Below are 27768 nucleotides of genomic sequence, written 5' to 3' on the forward strand. Positions count from 1 at the left end.
ATCAAGAACAATCAGCATGGTTTTGTTAAGGGGTGGCCATGTCTGACCAACTTGATTGAATTTTTCGAAGATGTGACCAGGTGTGTCGATGAGGGAGATGTATTTGACGTAGTCTACTTGGACTTCAGCACGGCTTTGATAAGATCCCACATGGGAGACTGATAGCAAAGGTAAGAGCCAAGGGATCCAAAGAAATTTGGCAAATCACATCCAGAATGGCAGGAAGCTGAGGGTGATGGTTGAGGGGTGTTTTTCTGACCTGCAGCCTGTGTCCAGTTGGGTCTCGCAGGAATCAGTGTTGGGGCCCTTGCTGATGGTGGTTTATATAAAAGATTTAGACATGAATGTAGGAGGGTTGATTCGTAAGTTTGTGGATTATACAAAAATTGGTGGAGCGGTAAATAGTGAGGAAGATGGCCTTCGATTACAAGAGGATATAAATGGGCTGGTCAGATGGGCTGATCAGTGGCAAATGGAATTCAATCCAGATAAGTGTGAGGTGATGCACTTGGGCAGGACAAACAAAGCAAGGCAATACATGATAAGTGGCAGGACCCTGGGAAGCACCGAGGATCAGAGGGACCTTGGCGTGCATGTACACTCGTCCCTTAAGGTAGCAGAGCAGGTGGATACAGTGGTTAAGAAGGCATATGGCATACTTGCCTTTATTAACCGGGGAATAGAGTTTAAGAGCAGGGGGGCTATGCTGGAACTGTATAAAATGTTGTTTAGGTCACAGCTAGAGTATTGCGTGCAGTTCTGGAATCCACATTATAGGAGGGACGTGATGGCACTGGAAAGGGTGCAGAGGACATTTACCAGGATGTTGCCTGGACTGGAGAGTTTTAGTTATGAAGAGAGATTGAATAGACTGGGGTTGTTTTCCTTGGAGCAGAGAAGGTGGGGACATGATTGAGATGTATAAAATTATGAGGGGCATAGATAGAGTAGACAGGAAGAAGTCTTTCCATTCGGTGGAGGGATCAATGACCAGGGGGTCATTTATGGTAAGGGGCAAGAGGTTTAGAAGGGATTTGAGGAGAAACATTTTCACCCAGAGGGTGGCGGAGTTTGGAACTCGCTGCCTGAAAGGGTGGTGGAGGCAGAGACCCTCAACGTTGAAGAAGTATTTAGATGTGCACTTGTGATGCCAAGTCATACAAGGTTATGGGCCAAGTGCTGGAAAATGGGATTAGAATACTTTGGTGGTTGTTTTTGACCAGCGGAGACACGATAAGCCAAAGGGCCTTTTCTGTGTTGACCTCTCTGGTATTATTCAAATGGAGATAGACTAGAATGCTGTAGTACACTGGAATCAGTATCCTTGTACATGCATCACAAAAAAGTTACCATGGAGGTGGGAGGAGATGATGGTCACTAAACTAGTAATCCTGAATCCCAGGTTAATGCTTTGGGGACATGGGTTCAAATTCCACCACGGTAGCTGGTAGCATTTGAATTTAGTGAGTGAATCCAGAATATCAAGCTAGCCATCAGTAATAGTTACCATGAAACTATTCAGTGGTTCAGTTTTGTGAGGAAATCAATAAATATTGTACTTATATTGTACATTACATAATATGGCACGGTATCACAAGTGGATAGCACTGTTGTTTCACAGCGCCAGAGTCCCAGGTTTGATTCCCCGCTGGGTCACTGTCTGTGTGGAGTCTGCACGCTCTCCCCGTGTCTGCGTGGGTTTCCTCCGGGTGCTCCGGTTTCCTCCCACAGTCCAAAGATGTGCAGGTTAGGTGGATTGGCCATGATAAATTGCCCTTGGTGTCCAAAATGGTTAGGTGGAGTTATGGCGATAGGGTGGAGGCGTGGGCTTAACTGGGATGCTCTTTCCAAGGGCTGGTGCAGACTCGATGGGCCAAGTAGCCTTCGTCTGCACTGTGAATTCTATTAAAGCTTCTCTTTGAATTTTCCACCAGCCAGTGCGGTCTGAAAATGGAATTTCTATACATGGAAGAAATGTGAAGCCCATTTGTATGGCTTCAAAAAGAGCTTAATCCCCTATTTATGGCCAAACATGTGATGCCTAATATGTACCTTCTGTAATATTGTCTGTTTAACAATCAACCTCGCCTCACTGTGAGTTGTACTTGATCTGTTGCTGAATTAGTAGCTGAGCTGTGCGGTGGAAGTGATCCATGTGCCAGTTATAGTAGAGTGCCTCTCATTCATTCCTGGCAGATTTAGGTCCTTGTTTCTCAGACTTATGATGACAGGGGCAGCACGGTAGCATTGTGGATAGCACAATTGCTTCACAGCTCCAGGGTCCCAGGTTCGATTCCGGCTTGGGTCACTGTCTGTGCGGAGTCTGCACGTCCTCCCCGTGTCTGCGTGGGTTTCCTCCGGGTGCTCCGGTTTCCTCCCACAGTCCAAAGATGTGCGGGTTAGGTGAATTGGCCAATGATAAATTGCCCTTAATGTCCAAATTGCCCTTGGTGTTGGGTGGAGGTGTTGAGTTTGGGTAGGGTGCTCTTTCCAAGAGCCGGTGCAGACTCAAAGGGCCGAATGGCCTCCTTCTGCACTGTAAATTCAATGATAATCTATGATAAATCTAGGACAAAGGTTCGGCACAACATCGTGGGCCAAAGGGCCTGTTCTGTGCTGTATTTTCTATGTTTTCTATGTTCTGTGAAGTGACCATGAAAAACAGAGGTCTATCAGCATTATTAAACAATAGTGAAAGCTAGACAATGCAAAAGTTTAATTAATGCATTCCAATCTACCAAAGTGCCTGGTAAGCTACAAACTAGTATTTAAACATCTAACTTGGCCATGGGGTTTTAGTGGTGTTGACCAGACATCATGGATAGCAGTCAAGAGGGTGGCACAGTGTTTAACGCCAGGAATTCCGGCCTTGGGTGACTGACTGTGCGGAGTTTGCACTTTCTCCCAGTGTCTGCGTGGATTTCCTCTGGTGCTCCGGTTTCCTCCCACTGACCAAAGATGTGTAGGTTAAGTGGATTGGCCATGTTATAAATTGCCCCTTAGTGCCTAAAGAGGTTAGGTGGGGTTACTGGGTTACAGAGATAGGTTGGGGCGTGGGCCTGGATAGGGTTATCTTTCAGAGGGTCGGTGCAGGCGCGATGGGCCAAATGGTCTCTTTCTGCACTGTAAGGTTTCTATGATTCTACAAGTAATAGTTCTGGATTTCTTCTGGTAACACAAGAGCCTTGAAAGTGCAGCATTTCCTTATTGGTGTGCCACATCCCACAAACTATCAAGTTCTCCAGGTCTAACTGTGAATGCTGTTTGTTCAGTCTGCCCCAGCTCTGCAATGTACACATGGGGCATTCTATTCCTCTGACTTCTGCATCTCGTTTATTTTCCTCCTTCACTCCATCATTGAAATTGATGGGGTATTCAATTGTCTGGATCCTGCACTCTGGAAATCCCTCCCTAAACCTGTAATGTTTTCATTTAAAATTCTCTGACAGCTCACCTTGGAACATTTCTATTAAAATCCTTAGTAGCATTGTTTAAGTGGCTATAATTTAAGAATTAACATTTTTGCACAGTATATGTATATAATGCCTTGTCTTGTTTGCAGCCTGAGATATTTGCAAAGTGCTTTAAATGATATTTTAGTCTCTGTTGTTATTTTGATGAATTTGCCCCAGACGGGGGAATGAGCTCAGCAGCTCACTATAGCCTCATTGAACCTATGGGCCCCTTGTTTTACTGATGTTTCAATGCTAAATGATACTTGTTTTTTTGTATAGGTTATTAGACTTGGTTACAAGTTCTAAAATAAAGGTCATAAAAGGGAATTGCTTATATTCCCCCCACCTTCCTCGCCGAACAATGTCTGTTGTGGCACAATTAATTGTAATCGTCTTCTTCAAAGGGCTCATGTTATGAAAAATAGCTCCTTTCCCTACTCACCATCTTCTAGACACAGCACTTTCCTCCTGCCACCTCCTCTCTCCCTGTTTTCTTTCTCCTGCTCCTTCCTCCCTGATGTGTTGGGTGTTCTGGATCACAAACAGGTCACCAACACTGGAAGTGGTGCAACTCTATTTTATTATAAGGTTAACTATATTAACATACTTGAACTGTGGGTAAATGCAATACCAGCTTTAACTGTTGATCCTTGCCTAGTCCTAACCAGGTCATACACTCAGCACATGGTGAATGTCTGTGTTGCAGGTTGTGAGCTCTGTGCTCCGAGCTGGCTGCTACTAGAATGAGCGGGAACTCTCCTGTCCCCTGTCTTTATAGTGCGTGTGCTCTCACTGGTGATTGGCTGCGGTGTTGTGTATGCTGGTTGGTCCCACTGCATGTCCATCAGTGTGTGTGTGTGTGTCTGCACCATAATATACTGGTGTATATTATGACATCCCCCCTTTTATATAAAGAACATGTGCCTGCGTGACAATAAATATCGTGTAGTGAATGTACCTGACTATGTGTGTGCGTGTTATTTACATGACTATGTACATGAGACTAATCTATTTACACGGGAAGGTGCCTGGTGCAGAGAAATAGGGTGTCACACCAACAACTAAATGAACATTATATACAAACTACTGGAACAATGAAACAGGATAACAGAACAGATCAAAGAGTCCAACATTGTAAAACTCATAAATCAAGTCTCTGAGGTGGGCGACAAATTCTGGTTGACCGCCTCAAGGGTGGGTCAGGAGCCACCGGCTGAGGAACGGGCTGGGCCACGGCAGAGTGAGAAGGATGCAGAGTATTCGGAATCTCCACATAGTCCAGATTTGGGACAACAGGAGGGCGTAGCACCGGTGGAGGATCACGTAGCGAGCGTGGAACGAGACGAAGGGCATGCCGATTGCGGCGGCGAATGGAACCATCTGGCAGACGAACCAGGAACGAGCGGGGAGACACCTGCCGAAGAACCACAGCAGTTACTGACCAGCCACCCGCCGGAAGATGGATGCGGACGTTGTCATCCGACGCCAGAGCAGGGAGATCAGTCGCCCAAGCGTCATGCGCCGCCTTGTGTTGTGCACGAGACTGTTGCATCCGGTCGAGGTCTGGGACGTGAATGGACGGCACTGTGGTCCTGAGGGTGCGACCCATGAGCAGCTGGGCTGGCGACAGGCCCGTGGAGAGTGGGGCCGACCGATAGGCCAGCAAGGCGAGGTAGAAGTCGGATCCTGCATCGGCAGCCTTGCAGAGGAGCCGTTTGACGATGTGGACGCCCTTTTCCGCTTTGCCATTGGATTGGGGCTGCAGAGGACTGGACGTCACGTGCACAAAGTTGTACCTGCTGGCAAAGTTGGACCATTCCTGGCTCGCGAAGCAGGAGCCATTGTCCGACATCACAGTGAGTGGGATGTCGTGACGAGCAAAGGTCTCCTTGCAGGCACGGATGACCGCCGATGATGTGATGTCGTGCAGGCGTACGACCTCTGGGTAGTTCGAAAAATAGTCTACAATCAGAACATAGTCCCTGCCGAGCACATGGAACAGGTCAACGCCTACCTTAGACCAAGGGGACGTGACCAGCTCATGGGGCTGTAGGGTCTCGGGTGGTTGGGCCGGCTGGAACTGCTGACAGGTGGGGCAGTTGAGCACTGTGTTGGCGATGTCCTCATTGATGCCGGGCCAGTACACAGCCTCTCGGGCCCTCCGTCGGCACTTCTCCACACCAAGATGGCCCTCGTGTAGCTGTTCCAAAACGAGCTGGCGCATGCTGTGCGGGATAACGATGTGGTCCAGCTTCAAGAGGATACCATCGGCTACTGCCAGATCGTCTCTGATATTGTAGAACTGCGGGCATTGGCCCTTGAGCCACCCGTCCGTCATGTGGCGCAGTCTCGTGGCGAATGTGGATAAGGCGTTCATCCGTGGCCGGCAGATTGGAGGCCGTGACGGCCACATGGGCGTCAACCTGGCAGATGAATCCCTCTGGGTCATACGGGGTGTTGACTGCCCTGGACAGAGCGTCGGCTATGATCAGGCCCTTGCCCGGGGTGTATAGGAGCTGGACATTGTACCGCCGGAGTTTAAGCAGAATGCGCTGGAGGCGAGGTGTCATATCATTTGGGTCTTTTTGTATGATATTGACCAGCGGGCGATGGTCGATCTCGACAGTGAATTGGGGGAGGCCGTACACGTAATCATGAAATTTGTCGACCCCAGTCAACAGGCCCAGGCACTCCTTTCCGATCTGCACGTAGCGCTGTTCTGTGGGGGTCATGGCACGTGATGCATATGCAACGGGGGCCCATGATGAGGCCTCATCGTGTTGCAAGAGCACCGTCCCAATGCCGGATTGGCTGGCATCCGTTTAATTTTTTGTTTCCTTTGTGGGATCAAAAAATGCCAATACCGAGGCCGTGGTAAGCTTGGTCTTAAGTTCCTCCCATTTGCGCTTGTGGGGAACCAGGTTCCGGAGAGCTGTGGTATGGGAGGCGAGGTGGGGGATGAACTTCCCCAGGAAGTTGACCATGCCCAAAAATCGGAGGACCGCCTTCTTATCCGCTGGCTCCTGCATGGCCGTGATGGCTGCCACCTTGTCCGCATCCGGCCGCACACCCAACCGGGAGATGTGGTCCCCTAGGAACCTGAGATCCGTCTGGCCGAAGGAACATTTGCCTCTGTTGAGGCAAAGGTCTTGGTCCCGTATTTGTTTGAAAACGCGCTGGAGGCAACTGATATGCTCCTGCAGGGTGGTGTACCAAATGATGATGTCGTCAACATAGACGCGCACACCCTCAATGCCCTCCATCATTTGCTCCATGATCCGGTGGAATACTTCTGATGCCGATATAATCCCAAACGGCATCCTGTTGTAGCAGTATCTGCCAAACGGGGTATTAAAGGTACACAGCTTTCTGCTGGACCTGTCTAGTTGAATTTGCCAGAATCCTTTCGAGGCGTCAAGTTTGGTGAAGATGTTGGCCCGAGCCATCTCGCACGCGATCTCCTCGCGCTTGGGGATAGGGTAATGCTCCTTCTTCATGTTGCGATTCAGATCCTTTGGGTCAATGCAGATCCGGAGCTCGCCGGAAGGCTTCTTTACGCACACCATGGAACTGACCCAGTCGGTTGGTTCCGGCACTCTGGAGAGCACTCCTTGGACCTGGAGGTCCTGCAGCTGCAGCTTGAGGCGGTCCTTGAGGGGTGCTGGGACTCTGCTAGGTGCATGAACCACAGGCATGGCGTCTTGTTTGAGCAGGATTTTGTAAGTGTATGGAAGCGTGCCCATGCCTTCGAAAACGTCGCGGTGCTGGTCGATGATGGCATTGAGTTGCGCCCTGAAGTCCACACCCTGGAAGGCAGACGTGTCCTCTGGAGAGAGAGAGTGTACTCATTGAATGAGGTTTGGCAGTTTGTGCGCCTAGCAGAGAGTCCTTCGAGGAGCCCACGACCTCGAAGGGAAGGATGGTTTTTTGCGAGTTGTGCGTCACTTCAGGTTGGCATGAACCGGTAGCAGGAATGACATTGCCATTGTAGTCCACTAGTTGGCAGGTCGACGGAAGAATGGTTGGTTTAACCCCAAGGGTCTGAAAGTCTGACCACGCTAGGAGATTAGCGGAAGCACCAGTGTCCAGGCGGAATCGTATCTGGGATCGGTTGACCGTCAGGGTGGCACACCACTCGTCGTCTGGATCAATGCTGTGCACCGACAGCGGCTGATGGTTTTGATTCGGGGGCAGCCTGTTCTTTGTTATAACAGCGACGCGAAAAGGCTCCCTCGGGTCCTCGGTGTCACTGATCTGCGGGAAGTCGGAATCGGACTCGGTGAACGTGGGTTGAATTGCCCGAACGTTCCTGCGAGGCTGACTGAAGCGATGTGAATTGGCACGTCGAGCTGCTCGACAGCAGGCAGCATAGTGGCCAAGTCTGCCACATTGTAGTCACTGTCGCGATTTTGCAGGACATTGCCGCTTTAAATGGGCGGAGCCACAGTTGCCGCACGTCGTGACGTCAATATGCTTGTTGTGCCACCACGCATGTGCGGAGCGGTCCTGCGTGGTGCACGGGCGCGATTCTCCGCTCCCGCGCCGGTTGGGAGAAACGCCTGGCGCGCCATTTTTCCCCGCGACGCCGGTCCGACGTCCTCCCGCGATTCACCCAAGCGGCGAGAACGGCCCCGTCGAGTTCTGCGCGGCGCAAGCCAGAGAATCGTCCGGAACACCCAAAATGGCGATTCTCCGCTACACCCGCTATTCTCTGGCCCGGATGGGCAGAGCGGCCTGCCCAAAACGATGGCTTCCCTCCAGCACCATCCACACCTGGTCGCTGCTTGGGGGGGGGGGGGGGGGGGGGGGGGGGGGGGGGTTCTTTCACCGGGGTAGGACTCAAAAGGGGTCTGGCCCACGATCGGTGCCCACCGATCGGCGGGCCGGCCTCTCTGAAGGAGGACCACCTTTCCTCCGCGCCCCGCAAGATCAATCCGACATCTTCTTGCGGGGCGGCCTCGGGGAGGACGGCAACCATGCATGCGCTGGTTGGTGCCGGCTGGCGCCAGCCAACCCGCGCTTGCGCGGGTGACGCCAGTTACGCAGCGGATGACGCGGCGCTGCTTTTATGCGGCGCCAATGCCCGGCGCGTGCTGACGACGCTGCTTTCGCGACACGCCCCCCCCCCCCCCCCCCCGTGTTTCTCGCGGCCCCGATCCTAGCCCATATTCGGGCCCTGAATCGGTCGAGATCGGGGCCGTTTCACGCAGTCGTGAACCTCGACGCCGTTCATGACGGCGTGGGCACTTAGTCGCGGGAGCGGTGAATCGTGCCCCACGTTCCTCCACGTCACCGTCCCCTCGTTTGGCACGTACAAGCGCATGAGGCCGCGCAAAGCACGTGAAATGGCCGCCCTCATCCAGGCTGCAGCCTTGGAGGTGTTCAATTGTTTGGACCCGTTCCGCCTCGTGGGGACCTTGCCGTGCCGCTTCAGCCGCCTGTATGTGGGAGTACCGGCTGGTGGCATTTCATGCAGGACACGGGTCTCGATGGCAGTCGCTCGGGTGTGTTGCTTAATTTTGAGGAGCTGCTGACGCAGGGGGTCCGACAGAACACCAAGTACGATCTGGTTGCGTATCATGGAGTCGGAGGTGGCCCCATAGCCGCAGGACTGCGCAAGGATGCGGAGGTGTGTTAAAAAGGATTGGAAAGGCTCGTCCTTACCCGGCAAGCGCTGCTGGAACAGGTATCTTTCGAAGCTTTCATTGACCTCTATGCTGAAGTGGGTATCGAATTTGAGGAGAACCGTCTTGTACTTTGTCTTGTCCTCGTCGTCTGCGAATGTGAGGGAGTTGAAGATGTGGATGGCGTGTTGCCCGGCCGTGGAGATGAGCAGACCAATCTTCCTGGTATCCGAGGCGGTCCCCCTGTCCGTGGCTTTGAGGAAGAGCTGGAAGCGCTGTTTAAAAATCTTCCAATTGACCCCGAGATTGCCGGCGATGCGGAGCGGCGACGGCGGGTTGATGTTCTCCATACTTCAGGATACCGGAATGCTGATTAGTTGCAGGTGGATCTCAGAAGTGCTAGTATGCAACTACTCCTTGTACCATGATGTATTGGGTGTTCTGGACACCCAAACGGGTGTTACAAACAGGTCACCAACACTGGAAGTGGTGCAACTCTATTTTATTATAAGGTTAACTATATTAACATACTTGAACTGTGGGTAAATGCAATACCAGCTTTAACTGTTGACCCTTGCCTAGTCCTAACCAGTTGATGCATTCAGCACATGGGTGAATGTCTGTGTTGCAGGCTGTGAGCTCCGTGCTCCGAGCTGGCTGCTACTAGAATGAGCGGGAACTCTCCTGTCCCCTGACTTTATAGTGCGTGTGCTCTCACTGGTGATTGGCTGCGGTGTTGTGTATGCTGATTGGTCCCACTGCATGTCCATCTGTGTGTGTGTGTGTGTCTGCACCATAATATACTGGTGTATATTATGACACACCCATCTCCTCATGGCCCATCCTCCTCCCCCCTCCTACCCTCTTTTCAAGCCCCATCCCAAACCCTGCATGGTAGCACAGTGGTTAGCACTGTTGCTTCACAGCACCAGGGTCCCAGGTTCAATTCCCGGATTGGGTCACTGTCTGTGCGGAGTCTGCATTTTCTCCCCGTGTCCGCGTGGGTTTCCTCCGGGTGCTCCGGTTTACCCCAAGTCCCAAAAGACGTGCTGTTAGGTGAATTGGTCATTCTGAATTCTCCCTCCGTGAACCCGAACAGGTGCCGGAATGTGGCGACTAGGGACTTTTCACAGTAACTTCATTGCAATGCTAATGTAAGCCGACTTGTGACAATAATAACGATTACAAACCCTTTCTCGCACCAACAAAGAAAATCCCAAATCAAATGATGGACTCTTGCTGCTTGTGCTGAAAATGACATATGGCAATACAAATTGTAATTATTGTGCCTAACTTCGGCTGTGTTCTAAACTTGAAGCAAAGGTGGGGGTTATTTGTTGAGTACAGTCACAGTTTCCTGTTTTGCTGTTTCCACACAGTGTCCTGAATGTTCTTACTCTACCAGAGGTTACTGATGAACATTTAAACTTCACACTCTTGTCTTCCAGGGAGATCTGAAGCAGTATCTGCGTATTGCAAAAGGCAAAGAAGAGAAGATTAAATCTCAACCGTTAGGCACAAAACAAAAGGTAGGAGCTGAGGATTTTCAGTTGAGGTTTTTAAATCATTTGAAGTGTCAGTGGAAAATTAGTTTATTGTTTTAGGAATTGAGCCACTTGAAGCGAGCTAGGTTTCCATATATGGGCACTGCACATATACATATATAATAGAGCCAGAAGAATAAATGCTCGGGAGACTCCACCAAGTCTGCATTGCACTGTATTCTCCCAAAACTTGGAAGGAAACCATGATAGTGTCACTCTTTGTACATATTAAAACCCTGATGTAACTTCTTCACAAGCACTATTTTCCTACATGTGGTGCCGCTGAATAATCTGGTGATTGCCGACCCAAGAGGATTTTTTTCCCCCTCTCCCCTTGTCTCCTGAAAGTGATCATTGGTGATGGTGTGTGGTTCCCTTGTAGCCATCTGGGACCTTGCCCAACTACCTTATTGTTCACATGTCATCCAAGATGGTGCATCTTTGTGGCTGTTTGACCATTGAAAAGGCCATTGCCAAGCTCAATCCCACCCTCACTTGACATCCCCGCACAGTTGCTTGTCCAGTAGCTTGTAAGACAACAATTGGAAGTGGGAACCTGGGCTGCTTTTCTTCCATTGCCCAGATCACTGAACTGGATTGTCTCGCCACAGCTCAACACAGACTGGAGAATTGAACATAAAATCTGCCAGTCTCTGTGACTCAAAACAACTTGTATTTATACAGCATCTTTAACATAATGAACATCCCAAAGTGCTTTACAGAAACATTTTAAAACAAAGTACGACAGAAAATCACATGGGTCAGATGACCAAAAGCTTGGTCAAAGAGGTAGGTTTTGAAGAGTCGTTTATTGGAGAAAGTGAGGCAGAGAGGTTAAACAAGGAAATATTCGACCTGTGGGCCTAGTCAGATGAAGGCACCAATGGTGGAGTGATTCAATTCTGAAATGCTCGAGGCTAAAATGAAAGGAACGCAGGTATCTGAGGGTAGTAGGGCTGAAGGAGATTACAGAGATGAGGATGATTGTTTAAAAAAAAAAGGATGGGAATTTTAAAATGGAGACTTTGCTGGATGGGGAGCTGGTGTAGATAAACAAGCACAGGGATGATGGGGAATAGCACTCGCTGCAAGTTAAATCACAGGCAATGGAATTTTGGATGACCTCAAGTTAACATTGGGTAGAATGTGGGAGACCAGCCAAGAGGGGTTCGAATTTGTATTGTCCAGATGTAACAAGGCAAGAGTGAGGTGTGTTGAGGTAATATTACAGAGGTGGTCTTAGTGATGGTATGCATATATACAATATCTAATTAAAGTCACTAACAACATTCTCTGTGTTTGTAACTGTGGTGTATGTACCACTGATCCCTTTTGACCTCGAGACTCTTTGTCCTGGTTGACTGTCACCCTCCTCTAACTCCTCTACTCCGTTGTCCATCTAGTGACGCTACACTCACTTGTTTCTACTTTAGAGACCCAGTTTTAGTCAAAGCTTGTCCTGCAATGGCTTCTCTTTCTTCCCCCACACAGTTACTCCAGAATAACCCATGGATCTATGCTTGACCCTTTCCCATCCTATATTTTCCCCATTTTTCACCCATCTGTATGCCTATCCCAGCCCATCTGTCAACTGAAACCTTCTTTTCTACCCTTGTCACTGTAAAATTAGACTTCTCCAATGCTTTCCCATTCTCCTCACCTCATAAATTTCAATTTATCTAAAATTCCGCCACCTACCTCATCCCACACTTGAGTCCCACTTCCTGCCCCTGCTGACCTATGTTGGCTCTCAGTACCTCAGAATTAAAATTGTCACCATGTTTAAATTCCTTTGTGGTCTGACTCTTTCCTCGCTCTAACCATCACCAGTTCCACAGCCCTCCCTCTCCTGCCGCCTTGCTCATCCTCTGAATGTGGGGAACCCCTGCTCCCTTTAGCTCAACAGGGGTAACTGTGTGTTCCTAGTTTAGTTCCCACGTCTGGAAGTCTTTCCTGGATCTGCTCCATTGGCTGAGGTATTAAATAAACAATTTGCAACAGTCTTTACCAAGATGATGCTGCCTGGGTATGCTGAAAGAGCAGATAGGGCTTCAAATCGATAAGGCGGAGGCAATAGATAGGCTTGGATGTACTTAAATTTTATCATTCATCAAGACCAGATGCAATGCATCGAATGATAGTAAAGGTGGAAACTGTGGTGGCACAGGCCATAATGTTTCAAACCTCCATGGATACAGAGGTGGCGCCAGAGCACTGGATAATTAGAAAATGTTACACCTTAGTTCAAAAAATAACAGTGTAAAGATGAACTCAGCAACTACAGGCCAGTCAGTTTAACCTCTACAGTGGAGGAACTGCTGGAAATAATAATTCGGGAGGTAATTAATAGTCAGTTGGGCAAATGTGGGTTAATTAAGGAAAGCCAGCAGGGATTTGCTCGGGATAAATCGTGGCCAAGATTACCGACCGGCCCACCGCCTGTTTTCCGGCGGCGGAGGTGGCCCGCCAGCAGGATTTACTACTGGTCCCGCCTGTTGACTGCATCCCTTGCTACCGGGAAACTCGTGTGTGGGCATGGGACCAGAATATCCCGCTGGAGTGAACAGCCAGTAAATCCCGCCCATGTTTAATTAACGTGCTGGAGTTTTTTGAGGAGGTAACAGGGAGGGTGGATGAGGGTTATGCTGTTGATGTGGCGTACATAGACTTTCAAAAGACGTTTGATACAGTGCCGCACAATGCACAGTAATTGCTCATGGAATAACAGGAAGCAGTAGCAATATGGATAGAAAATTGGCTAAGTGACAGGAAACGGCAGCGGTGAATGGTTGTTTTTCAGTCTGGAGCAAGGTTTACAGTGGATTTCCCAGTGATTGGTTAGGACCCTTGACCTTTCTGGTGTATATTAATGGCCTAAGTTTTGATGTACAGGACAATTCAAAATGTGTGGATGACTGGAAACCTGGAAGTAGTGTAAACTGTGAGGGGGTTGTACTAAAATTCAAAAGGACATGGACGAATTGGTGGAATGAGCGGACAAGTATCAGGAGCAATTTAATGTAGAGGACTGTGAAGTACTACATTTTGGTGGTAAGATTGCAAACAGACAATTTAAAATGAAGGGTACAATTCTTTTTTTTTTAATATACTTATTCAAATTTTTCAACACATTTTCAACAACCCCCCCCCACCCCCCCCCAACAAGGAAAAGAAACAAAAACACAACAAGCAGAAATTATACATTGGATTTCCCCCAAATACAATAACCCCCCCATATAACAGTAGAAAACACAAATAGGGAAACCCCCCACCTAAACCCAAACGCCACCCCAGAAGAACCCCCCCCCGCCCCTGGGCTGCTGCTGACCTCCCTCTAACGCTCCACGAGACAGTCTAGGAACGGTTGCCACCGCCTGAGGAACCCTTGCACAGACCCTCGTAAGGCAAACTTTATCCTCTCCAGCTTAATGAACACTGCCATGTCATTGATCCAAGCTTCCACACTAGGAGACTTTGCATCTTTCCACAGTAACAAAATCCTCCGCCGGGCTACCAGGGACGCAAAGGCCAGAATACCGGCCTCTTTCGCCTCCTGCACTCCCGGCTCGTCCGTTACCCCAAATAATGCCAACCCCCAGCTCGGCTTGACCAGGGCGTTCACCACCTTGGACATAGTCCTCGCAAAACCCCTCCAAAACCCATCCAGTGCCGGGCACGACCAGAACATGTGGGTGTGATTTGCTGGGCTCCCCGAGCACCTCCCACATCTGTCCTCACCCCAAAGAACCTACTCAACCTCGCCCCTGTCATATGCGCTCTGTGAATAACTTTAAACTGTATTAGGCTGAGCCTGGCGCAAGCGGGGGAAGAATTAACCTTACTCAGGGCATCAGCCCACAGACACTCATCTATCTCCTCCCCAAGCTCCTCTTCCCACTTGCCCTTTAACTCCTCCACCGCCCTCCTCCTCTTCCTGCAGCTCCTGGTAAATCGCCGAAACCTTGCCTTCTCCAACACATACACCCGAAATCACCCTGTCCTGAATCCTACGTGCTGGAAGCAGCGGAAATTCCCTCACCTGCTGCCTCACGAACGCCCTGACTTGCATGTACCTGAAAACGTTTCCCGGGGATAGCCGAAACTTCTCCTCCAGTGCCCCTAGGCTCGCAAACATCCCATCGATGAACAGGTCCCCCTTTCTTCTAATTCCTGCCCGATGCCAGCTCCGAAACCCCCCATCCATCCTTCCCGGGACAAACTGATGATTCTCCCGAATTGGGGACCAAACCGAGGCTCCCAACTCACCCCTGTGTGTCTCCACTGCCCCCAAATCTTCAGCGTCGCCGCCACCACTCCCTCAGTGCCATGGCCAGCTCTCAATTGTCAGTGCAAACAACAAGGGGGATAAGGGACACCCCTGCCTCGTCCCCGGTACAGCCGAAAGTACTCCGACCTCCGTCGGTTCGTAGCCACACTCGCCACAGGGGCTCTATATAGCAACCTGACCCAACTGATGAACCCCTCCCCGAACCCAAACCTCCGCAACACTTCCCAAAGATACTCCCACTCCACTCGATCAAAGGCCCTCTCCGCGTCCATAGCTGCCACTACCTCCGCTGAAGGGTACAATTCTAAAGAGAGTGCATTGGATATATATGGTATATGTGCACAAATCGCTGAAGGTGGCAGGAGAGGTTGAGAGAGCAGTTAATAAAGCATACACAACCCTGGGCTTTCTAAATAGGGGCACAGAGTACAAAAGCAAGGGAGTTATGTTAAACCTGTATAAAATATTGGTTTAGACTCAACTGAAATATTGTGTCCAGTTCTGGGTACCACACTTTAGGAAGGATGTTAAAACATTAAAAAGGATACAGAAAAGATACAAGAATGGCCCCAGGAGAGAGGAACTTCAGTTAGGTGGATAGATTGGAGAGGCTAGGATGGTTCTCCTTGGAGCAGAGAAGTTTTTTTTTTAATGTATTTTATTATAAACATGTATTTTATTACAAACATGTATCAAAACAGGTTCCAGCGAATAAACACCCCGGGAAACATACTTCTCAGCAAACAACTATTCAGCCTGTGTACACTTTTTCCCCTTTTTTACCCCCCACCCCCACCCTCTGCGACGAACAGCTCCTCAAACATGTTCACAAACATCCCCCACCTTAAACCCCTCTGCGGAGCCCCTTAACTCATATTTTATCCTCTCCAACCACAGGAAGTCATACAGGACACCCAATCAAGCCACTACCCCCGATGGCGATGACGACTGCCACACGAGTAAAATTCACCGTCGTGCAATCAGCGAGGTGAAGGCCACGACATCAGCCATCCTCCTCGCCATAAGCTCCAGCTTCTCTGAAACCCCAAATATCGCCACCAAAGGGTCCGGGTCCACCTCCTCCTCCACTATCCTGGCTAAGACAGCGAACACCCCTGCCCAGAATCTTCCCAATTTTTCACAACCCCAAAACATGTGCAAGTGATTTGCTGGCCCCCGCCCACACCTCTCTCACTCATCTACCCCCGAAAGAACCCACTCACTCTCGCCCGAGTCACATGTACCCTGTGCACTACCTTGAACTATATGAAGCTCAGGAGGAGGTCCCGTTTACCCTACGCTATGCAGTGCTTCACTCCATACTCCTCAATTGCTCTCCGCCTCCCCCCAACTCCCTTTCCCATTTCTCCTTGATGTTCACCACCCGCTCGCCTCCCTGCCACTATCCCCAATTCTTCCCTCCCCTTACACATCCGGAAGCAGCACCCGCTCCAGCTGGAGGAGAGCAGGTTGAGGGAACATTTGATGCAGCTATTCAAAATCATGAGGGATATGACAAAGTAACTAGGGAGGCGCAGTTCCCATAAGTGGAAGGATCAAGAATCTGGATACCGATTTACGGTGATTGTCCAAATAAGCAATAGCAGCAAATAGTAACAGAAAGCCCTTATTATGCAGAAGGTTGTTGGAACTCTGAATGCACTGCTTAGAAACATGGTGGAGACAGATGCAATCATGGTTTTCAGGTGGCTATTAGATAATTACGTTAAGAGGAAAAGAGAGGCGGGGAGGTGGCACTTGGTGAATTGCTCTTACAGGGAGCCAGTACAGATACAGCAGGCCGAATGGCCTCCTCCTGTGGTGTTCTATGATTCTATGATCTTCTTTCCAGGTGGGTATTTGCACGCAGGTAGCTCTGGGAATGGAATACCTGTCAAACCATCGCTTTGTACATAAGGACCTGGCTGCTCGAAACTGTCTGATCAGTGCTCAACGACAGGTCAAGGTGGCAGCACTTGGGCTGCGCAAAGATGTGTACAACAGGTAAGTCAAATTGCCCCCCCCCCAATAATGGGGTGAGACATTTTGCACTTCCTTGTAAAAATAAAATGGGATTCGTTTTCTATATAATATTCAAAAGAAGAGGTTGTACAAGAAGCATCCTTCCACAAATGTTAATGTCAGTATTTTAAATGTCCCCATGATCCAGCAGGATCTCACACAAAGTAGTTAAACCTAGGCTAATTTAGACTGTCCAACTGCACAGTGTTATGGGCCAGGGTTTAGAGAACCCCAAAGTGTATCATGGAGTTCATCTGACCCACAACCTTTACTGGATTGTGGTATGGGGAGCACATGGCCAATTCTCCAGGTGCGGTAGAGCAGAAATGGAAAAGTATTTTAGAAAGCAAATCAATGTTTATTCTATGAACTCAAGTTAACCATTTCAAAAAATACAGTGAACATCTTAGCAACCATTAATTCAAATACAACCCCCAAAGAATACAACACTAAGTAATCCTTTAAGCTTTCCTTTTAACATCCATGAGACTTATAACACCTTTTACCAGAAGCACATCAGGTTAAAGTCACTACTGTTATTAGTTTTACATCACCAGGATTGATTTACAGTCTTTAGATTACAGAGAGATACTCGAATACACCTTCTGACTGTGACTGCAGCTATCCAGCTCTGAAAACGAAACTAAAACACACCCTGCAGCAAACAGCCTAAAACGAAAGTAAAAAGCTGACACAGTCCAGCTCCGCCCACTCTCTGACATCACTGCAGTAATAAACACCCATTTCTTAAAGGTACTCTCACTACAGATACTTTTATACACACCCATTTATAAACACCCATTTCTTAAATACTCTCACATGACACCTCCCCCCAAGAAAAAAAAATAAACCATCAACTTCAAGATGGTTACATTTTTCACCTTTTCACTATCCTTTAAGAAATGCACACAGTAAATATACTTTTTCTTTTCAAAAAACAACACACGCAAACAGGTATAATAATATAGACCTTTTTTTTTCTTCCAACTACAATCCTTCTCGATTGACGGTCTCTTTGAACAAGAAGGTCTCTGCACGATCCGTCCGTTTCTCTACGCCTCGGCATTTCTCTTTAAAGTCAGATACTTTAGTTCAATCTGATCACAAAGTCCCTTGTAATTCTCCAACACAGGAGCATTGGTTATCACAGCTTTCAGGCAGTCAAATGCTTGTTGAAAGTCCGCTGTCCACTGAAATTTTTGACATGTCTTCAGCAGGTGGAGCAACCACGCTACAAAACTTTTGCACAAATGTTCAATCAAATCCACTCATGCCAAGAACTCGCTTATTTCCCTTCGTCTTGAGGGTATTGGAAACTCCTCAATAACTGTTGGTTTCATATCCCGTGTGACCATTCGACCCTGTCCGATTGTATGGCCAAGGAAAGTGACATGGGCTTTTCCAAATTCACTTGGCTAGGTTTACCACCAAACCCGCCTCCTGAAGTCGATCGAATAACTCCATCAGATGTTTTAAATGTTCTTTCCATGTCTGGCTGAAAATTACCAGATTATCGATGTATACCGCACAATTGGGTAATCCTGAAACGACTTTGTTAGTTAACTGTTGAAATGTGGCTGGGACATTTTTCATGCCAAATGGCATAACTTTGAATTGGTATATACTATCTGGAGCTTTCGGATAAAGGTACCGGCCAGTAACCCAAGTAAATCCAGTTTGGAAATAAAAGCTGATTGTCCCAATTTCTCAATGCAATCCTCCAAACGTGGGATAGGATAAGAGTCCGTTCTTGTAACTGCATTAACTTTTCTATAGTCCACACACAACTGTTGGGTACCGTCTGGTTTTGGTACCATCACTATGGGTGAGCTCCATTGGCTGCAACCACAATTCAATTATGCCATTTTTAAGCATACTCTAAATCTCTTTGTTAACCTGTGCCAATTTTAAAGGGTTAAGTCTGTATGGATGTTGTTTGATTGGAACAGCACTTCCCACATCTACATCATGTATAGCCATTTTAGTACTTCCCAATTTATCTCCACAAATATGCCCATATGATATCAATAACTCTTTCAGGTCAGTCTGTTTTTCCTCTGGAAGATAACTCAACAATTTATCCCAATTTTTAAGAACATCCTCATTTTCCAATTTAATTTGAGGTATGTCAAATTCACAGTCATTTGGATTTGGTTCGTCACTTTGAGTTAAAATCATTAAAACCTCCTCCTTTTTCTCTCCTTCCCTTTCAAAGTACCTTTTAAGCATATTCACATGACACACTCGGTGAGTCTTCCTTCTATCTGGTGTTTTTACCACATAATTCACCTCACTTAATTTCCTTTCAATCTGATATGGTCCACAAAACCTAGCTTTTAAAGGTTCAACTACCACTGGTAACAACACTAAAACTTTATCTCCACTGGCAAAACTACGAACTTTGGATTTCTTGTCCGCTACCCGTTTCATCACATTTTGTGCAACCTTTAAATATTGTCTAGCCATTTCACCTGCTCTATTTAATCGTTCCCTAAAATTTGACACGTAATCCAATAGTGTAATTTCCGATTTCTCACCCACCAATTTTTCCTTAATCAAATTAAGTGGTCCTCGTACCTCATGACCAAAAATTAGTTCAAAAGGACTAAAATGGTTGACTCATTAGGTGCATCCCTAATTGCAAACAGAACGAATGGAATTCCTTTATCCCAATCCTCTGGATAATCTTGACAATAAGCCCTCAACATTGATGTCTGATGCCACCTTTCTAACACTCCCTGCGATTCTGGATGGTACGCAGTTGATTTAAATTGTTTTATTCCTAAGCTATCCATAACTACTTTGAATAACCTTGAGGTAAAATTGGATCCTTGATCCGATTGTATTTCTGTGGGTAGTCCATATCTAGTAAAGAATTTAAATAACTCCTCCACAATCTTTTTAGCTATAATATTAACTACTGGAATGGCCTCTGGAAACCTAGTAGACACATCCATTATCGTCAAAGGATATTGATTCCCACTTTTCATTTTAGGAAGCGGTCCTACACAATCAATTAGGACCCTTGTAAAAGGTTCCTCAAATGCTGGAATGGGTATTAAGGGCGCTGGTTTTATCACTGCTTGAGGTTTCCCTATCACTTGACATGTGTGACATGATTGACAAAATTTAACTACATCTTTATTTAGTCCAGCCAATATAAATGTTTCTGGATTTTAGCTTGAGTTTTCCTTATTCCCAAATGACCTCCCACTGGTACCTCATGTGCAACTCGCAACACCTCCTTTCTATACCCTACCGGCAATACTACTTGATGAACTTCTGCCCACTTTTCATCTGCCTGCATATGTAAAGGTCTCCATTTTCTCATCAAGACATCACTTTTACGGTAATAATACTCTGGTATACTCTCAGATTCCTCTTCCGTATATGCTTTCTGATATATCCGTTTTATTTCTACATCTTTCTGTTGTAACTCCTCCAATTTTCCTGAACTAAAAATATCCGCCTCATCCTCCACCTGTCCTTGTTCTTTTTCAACCATCTGATCAAAAATAATTTCTGATAATTGCACTTCAACATCATCTTCACTCTTTGATTTCTCCTCTTGTCTTAACCTGTGACTTTGCGACCTTGTTACTACACAATCCGGAACAATCCCAGGATATTCGTCCTTCAACACGTCTGATTTTCCACTGGCTTATCAACCACAGTAGGCATCGCTCCCACCTGCGATCCAGCTATATCATTACCCAAGATAAACTGTATTCCTGGACAAGATAGTTTCACTATTACTCCTACTACCACTTCACCACTCTTCACTGGACTTTCCAACCTTACCGTATATAATGGAACGCTACTCCTCTCACCCTGAATTCCACATATTACCATCTTTTCTGGCAATATTCTTCCCAGGCTACATAACTCCTCATCTCTTACCATTAAAGATTGACTAGCTTCCGTATCTCTTAAAATTGTGACTCCTGATACACATGAGTAAACTTTACCCACACAAGTAAATTTGTTAAAGAGATCTGGCACATTCTTATCAATTACTTCTTGAACAGTCTGTACAATCTTTTACACCTCCTTCGCTTCACTTGGGCTTTCCTTTACCACTCTAACAAATCCCACTGTCTTATCCTGTTTTACCACCTCAGCCTTCCCAGTGTTTTTCTTCAACCACCAACACTGTGACTTTACATAGCCTAGTTTATTACAGTGAAAACATTTGAAATGTTTCATTTCTTTTCCACCCTCCTGGATTTCTTTTTTAATCTGTGGTACACTCTCCTTATTATCTCCCATCAGATCACCTTTACCTTTACCACTTGAGTATTTCTCATGTCCCCAGTTTCTATCCCTCACAGGCTGAAACTGATGTCGGAAACCAAGCTTTGATTTATGAACTAATTCATAATCATCTGCCATTTCTGCTGCTAATCTCACAGTTTTAACCCTCTTCCACATGAGTTCTCACTACATCAGGAATTGAACTTTTAAACTCCTCCAAAAGTATAATTTCTCTGAGAGCTTCATGCGTTTGGTCTATTTTCAAAGCCCTTATCCACCAATCACAATTACTCTGTTTGAGCCTTTCAAACTCCATGTATGTTTGACCAAATTATTTCCTTAAATTTCTAAACCTTTGTCTGTAGGCTTCAGGCACTAGTTCATCTGCACCCAAGATGGATTTTTCCACCTTCTCATACGTCCCAGATATCTCCGCCGGTAGTGATGCAAACGCTTCACTAGCTCTACCTACCAGCTTTGTTTGAATCAGTATTACCCACATGTCCTGTGGCCATTTCATTTGTTTAGCTACCTTCTCAAATGAAATGAAAAATGCTTCTACCTCCTTCTCATCAAACTTTGGCAATGCTTGGACATATTTAAATAGATTCCCACCAAGCCTTCGACGTTGACGCTCTTTCTCACTATCCTCATCACTATCAACCAACTGTACGTTTCCCCTTATGTCTGCCAATTTGAACTGACTGTCATGTTTCATGGCCATTTTCTGAAGTTCAAACTCTCTCTCTTTATCTTTTTCCCTGATCTGTATCTCCCTTTCTCTTTCTTTTTGTTCTGCTCGGGCTATTCTTTCTGTTTTCCTTTCTTCTCTCTCTTTTTCTTTTACCTCTCTCTCTCTTTCGTATGCAAGCTGCTTTAATTCTTTCTCATGTTCCATTTGTTTAATTTGTAACTGAATTTTGGCCATTTCCAATGAGTCAAACTGTATCTCAGGTAACTTTAAATGCTTAGCCACCGCCATAATTACCTCAACTTTTCCCATTTTGTCAGGTAATGTTAACTGCAATGTTTTTGCCAAATCTAACAGTCTGCTTTTAGTCTCTGTCCGTAAGGTACCGCGTGTGACTGTCTCCACCCCCAAAAACTTCAGAGCCTCTGAAAGAGCCATTGTCCGCAACACACTCCCTCCCTAAACTTAAATACCACACCCGAAAAGTAACCACAATATGCTCATTCCTCACTGTCTTTAAGTTCACAAAGCCAATCCAATAGATAGACTTTTATCTCGGATGAGCCCCCAATTTGTTTTGGGCCAGGGTTTAGAGAATCCCAAAGTGTATCATGGAGTTCACCTGACCCACAACTTTAATAGATTATGGTATGGGGTGCACACGGCCCACTCTACATGTATGGTACAGCAGAAATGGAAAAGTATTTTTTAAAGCAAAACAATGTTTCTTCTATGAACTCAAGTTAACCTTTTTAAAACATAGTGAACATCTTAGCAACCATTAATTCAAATACAACCCCCAAAGAATACAACACTAAGTAATCATTTAAGCCTTCCTTTTAACATCCATAATGTTATGGGAGAGGTGTTTTCAGAACCCCAAAATGTATCATGGAGTCCAACCAACCCCCACCTTTAATGGATAGTTGCTTTTGAAGCACACCGCTTGTTCTCCAGGTGTGGTATTACAATTGAAATGAAAATCGCTTATTGTCACAAGTAGGCTTCAAATGAAGTTACTGTGAAAAGCCCCTAGTCCCCACATTCCGGCGCCTGTTCGAGTAGGCTGGTATGGGATTTGAACCGTGCTGCTGGCCTGCATTGGTCTGCTTTCAAAGTCAGCGATTTAGCCCAGTGTGCTAAACCAGCCCCTATTATGTCCAATTATGGACATGTGGGTTTTTAAACACAAAACATGTTTATTCCATGAACTCAACTTAACCTTTTAAATAAACATTGGATCACTTAACACCCCTTACTTCAAAGATAACCCCGAAAATAATACAACACTAAATAATCCTTCAGTTATTCCTTTCAACGTCCAAAAGACTTAATACCTTTAAACAGAAATACATTAGGTTAAAGGCATTACTATTATGAGTTTAAATCACCCAAATGATCCAGAGATAGTCTTTCATGGCAGAGATCACAGCAGATCCAGCTCACTGCAAACAGACACACCCAAGCCCTTTTCCTCAAAACTGAAACTAAAACTGCAAAATGGCTGAGCTAAAACCCAGCTCCACCCACACTCTGACATCACTGCATTTCTTAAAGGTACATTGCGTAAACATCCATTTCTTAAAGGCACTCCCACATGACAATAAGACTTAAAACACCTTTTACCAGAAGCACATCAGATTAAAGTCAATACTGTTATTAGTTTTAAATCATCAGGATCGATTTACAGTCTTTAGATTACAGAGCGAGACTCTAATACACCTTCTGGCTGTGACTGCAGCTATCCAGCTCTGAAAACGAAACTAAAACATGCCCTGCAGCAAACATCCTAAAACGAAAGTAAAAAGCTGACAGACAGCCCAGCTCCGCCCACTCTCTGACATTAGTGCAGTAATAAACACCCATTTCTTAAAGGTACTCTCACTACAGATACTTTTATACACACCCATTTATAAACACCCATTTCTTAAAGGTACTCCCACGTGACAACAGATGTAAGCGGATCGGTTGCTGATTTCCTGAAATCTGGTTAAATGACTTCAGTTTCTCATTGTCCAGAAAGGTATTTGTTCCAAATTTGTAGCTTGATTTATTCCCAGGATGGGGATCAAGCTGCCGGTTATTGCCCACGCCTAGTTGTTCCAAGATGATGATGGGTCAACTCGAACTTCTGCAGTTCTTGTGGTGGTGGTCATGCTCCAACAGTGGAATTCCAGAATCTTGATTCAGCAACAGTGAAGAATTAGCAATATATGTCCAAAGCTATGGTGGAGGTGACGGTGCTCCCACACCATAGGTGTTCAACTGTTGTGTAGATGAAGAGATGGCCTCCACACCAAGAGAAAACTTATTACATCCTCAGGATAGCCAAAACATTATCGTTATTTTAACATCTACCTTTGGCTGTCTTGAGCATTGACAACTGACTGAAATTAATAACCAATGTTATGTTTTTTTAAAAATTTAGACTACCCAATTATTTATTTCCAATTCAGGGGCAATTTAGCGTGGCCAATCCACCTACCCTGCACAATGTTGGGTTGTGGGGGTGAGACCCACGCAAACACGGGGGGGGGGGGGGGGTGCAAACTCCATTCCAATGTTATGCTGATTGAGGGAAGAATTTTAGATGGACAATAGGAAGTCCCTATTTCCCGGTAGTTTATTTTCAGAATGTATCCCTTTTATGGGATGTGGGTGCCACTGACCAGGTCAGTATCTTTTGCCCATCACAATTTGCTCTTGAACCAAGTGGCTTCCGAGGCAGCTATTTTGTGGATTTTTAATAAAATGATTTCAGGGTGTGTGTGTGTGTCGCTGGCTGGACCAGCATTTATTGCCCATCCCTAATTGCCCTTGAGAGCATTGCAATGGATCTGGAGTCACATGTAGGCCAGGTCAAGTAAGGACGGCAGATTTCCTTCCCTAAAGGATATTAGTGAACCAGATGGGGTTTTTTGACAATGGTTTCATGGTACCGATTAGACTTTTAATTCCAGATTTTTAAATTTAATTAAAATTCCATCATCTGATTTTAATCTGGTCCCACAGAGTATTTACCCTGAGTCTCTGGAATACTAGCACAGTGACAATAGCACTGCCACTGCCCCCCCAGTATCATTTAAGCCAGACCAGGTAAGAATGGCAGATTTCCTTTCAAGAAAGGCACTAGGGAACCAGATGGGATTTTTACAGTTATCCATGATAGTTCCAATGACACCATCACTGAGACTAGTGCTTAATTTCAGCGGCTGCCATGGTGGATTTTGAATCCATGTTCCCAGTGCATTTGCCTGGCTCTCTGCCAAATACCACCATCTCCTCCAATAATGCCATGTGATCTTTCACATCGACAGGAACAGATCAATAGATCCTCCGTTTGCAGTCTCACCTGCAGGTAGACACCTCCAATAATGCTGCACTGAAGGTTCAGTCTAGGTTCTGAGCTCAGTTCCTGGAGTGGGGCTTGAACACACCACCCTCTTGACGCAGAGGTGAGAGTACGACGACCAAACCAAGCTGATGCACTGTTTTTCAGGTGACAGCAAGGGAAGAATTGTCCCATGATTCTAAGCTGCTGCTACAGGTTCAGGCACATGGGGCAAGATGAATAATTTTTATCAACAGCTAGACCATGGGCGCAATTTACCCAAAACGTTTCTATGTCCAGTTTTGGGTGCGTTTAACGCAGTGTTTCTCAGCAGCTGAGGTGGAACTGGAAGGCTACACTGATCTTTTGCTCCTCCTTCAGCCCCCCGATATCGACACCGACCCCCAAAGCCTTGGGGAGGCCCCCAGAACCCCCCCCCCCCAAGGCCCTGGCATGGCTGTCGGTGCCTAGGTGCCACCCTGTTGTCTCTGACCAAATTTGTGTGGACCAATACTAAATGGCGTCCTGGCGAGGTCTCACAGGCGCAGTCGTTCAGTCCCAGACTGCACTTTTAAATATGCTGAACTGCTTCACTCCCAGCGAGGGCGAAATCCAGCTCGCAACGTCCCGGTGGATCTCTCAAGACGTTTCGAACGTCGCAAATTCCGCAAGAGGCCTCTCGTGCGATTCAACGGCCTCATCCAGCCGCTAAATCATACCCCATATTTGTAATCATGCCGCATTGACTGTTGATTTATTTCGAGTATCCCATTGTGCTGTCATTCTGGTATCGAGAGCGTTGATAATACCATCTCACCAATGTAACGACCAGCTGAAAGGCTCTGCCAGCCATGTGACTTATTTTTTTTATAAATATATTTTATTAAAGTTTTTCGATCAAACAAAAATTTCCCATTTTACAACTTTGTAATAATATATACATTGATCGTTTTTTAAAAATAAATAATATGCTAACTAACTGCAACTGCCAACAACAAAATAAGAAACAACAGAAATAGTAAATAATAGTAACTTCGTAACATCTAATATAAATAACTAATATAAAACCCCTGAGGACCCAAATGAGCTCTCTTCTCTCCCCCCCCCCCCCCCTCTCCCCTGGGTTGCTGCTGCTACCTTTCTTATTTTCCCTTATCGCTCTGCGAGATAGTCGAGGAACGGTTGCCACCACCTGGTGAACCCTTGAGCCGAACCTCTTAGTGCGTACTTTATCCGCTCCAATTTTATGAACCCTGCCATGTCATTGATCCAGGCCTCCACACCCGGGGGCTTAGCTTCTTTCCACATAAGTAGAATCCTTCGCCGGGCTACTCGGGACGCAAAGGCCAAAACATCGGCCTCTCTCGCCTCCTGCACTCCCGGCTCATCTGCAACCCCAAATATAGCCAACCCCCAGCCTGGTTCGACCCGGACCCCCACCACCTTTGAAATCACTTTTGCCACACCCACCCAGAACCCATGCAATACCGGACATGACCAAAACATGTGGGTGTGGTTCGCCGGGCTTCCCGCGCATCTCCCGCACCTATCCTCCACTCCAAAAAATCTACTCAGCCTTGCTCCAGTCATATGCGCCCTGTGTAGAACCTTGAATTGTATCAGGCTGAGCCTGGCACACGAGGACGAAGAGTTTACCCTACTTAGGGCATCTGCCCACAGCCCCTCCTCAATCTCTTCCCCCAGCTCCTCCTCCCATTTTCCCTTCAGCTCCTCTACCATCGTCTCCCCCTCGTCTCTCATTTCCCTATATATATCTGACACCCTACCATCACCCACCCATGCCCCCGAAATCACTCTGTCCTGGATCTCTTGCGCCGGGAGCTGCGGAAATTCCCTCACCTGATGCCTCACAAATGCCCTCACTTGCATATCGCGAAATGCATTCCCAGGTGGCAACCCATATTTTTCTGTCAGTGCTCCCAGACTCGCGAACGTCCCGTCTAAGAACAAGTCCTTCAATTTCGCAATTCCTACTCACTGCCAAGATTTAAATCCCCCATCTATCCTTCCCGGGATGAACCTATGGTTGTTCCTTATCGGGGACCACACTGAGGCACCCGTCACTCCCTTATGTCGTCTCCACTGCCCCCAAACTTTCAGAGTTGCCACCACAACTGGGTTTGTGGTGTATTTTTTCGGGGAGAACGGTAACGGCGCCGTCGCCAGTGCTTTCAGACTAGTTCCCCTACAGGACGCCATCTCCAATCTTTTCCACGCCGCTCCTTCCCCTTCCCTCATCCACTTACATATCATTGACACGTTGGCGGCCCAATAATAATCACTTAGACTCGGCAGCGCCAGTCCCCCTCTGTCCCTACTGCGCTGCAGGAACCCCCTCTTTAATCTTGGGGTCTTTCCAGCCCACACAAAGCTCATAATACTCTTGTCCACCTTCTTAAAAAAGGTCTTTGTAATCAGTACAGTGAGGCACTGGAACACACAAAGAAACCTCAGAAGGACCACCATTTTAACCGCCTGCACCCTGCCCGCCAATGACCGGGGCGACATGTCCCACCTCCTAAAGTCCTCTTCCATCTG

The 27768-nt window shown here is 46.8% G+C and overlaps 1 protein-coding gene across 1 annotated transcript in view; it reads left to right on the plus strand.

Annotated features, from left to right (window-relative positions):
• LOC140411186 (inactive tyrosine-protein kinase 7-like) overlaps window positions 1-27768 on the plus strand; it is a 473753-nt gene that overhangs the window by 437918 nt on the left and 8067 nt on the right. Inside the window, exons 17-18 of the mRNA XM_072500275.1 lie at window positions 10528-10608; window positions 16764-16915. Coding sequence (XP_072356376.1) covers window positions 10528-10608; window positions 16764-16915 — 233 coding nt within the window. The remainder of the gene's footprint in view (window positions 1-10527; window positions 10609-16763; window positions 16916-27768) is intronic.

This window comes from Scyliorhinus torazame, chromosome 4 (genome assembly GCF_047496885.1).
Source record: "Scyliorhinus torazame isolate Kashiwa2021f chromosome 4, sScyTor2.1, whole genome shotgun sequence".
In the NCBI taxonomy this organism is placed as follows: Eukaryota; Metazoa; Chordata; class Chondrichthyes; order Carcharhiniformes; family Scyliorhinidae; genus Scyliorhinus; species Scyliorhinus torazame.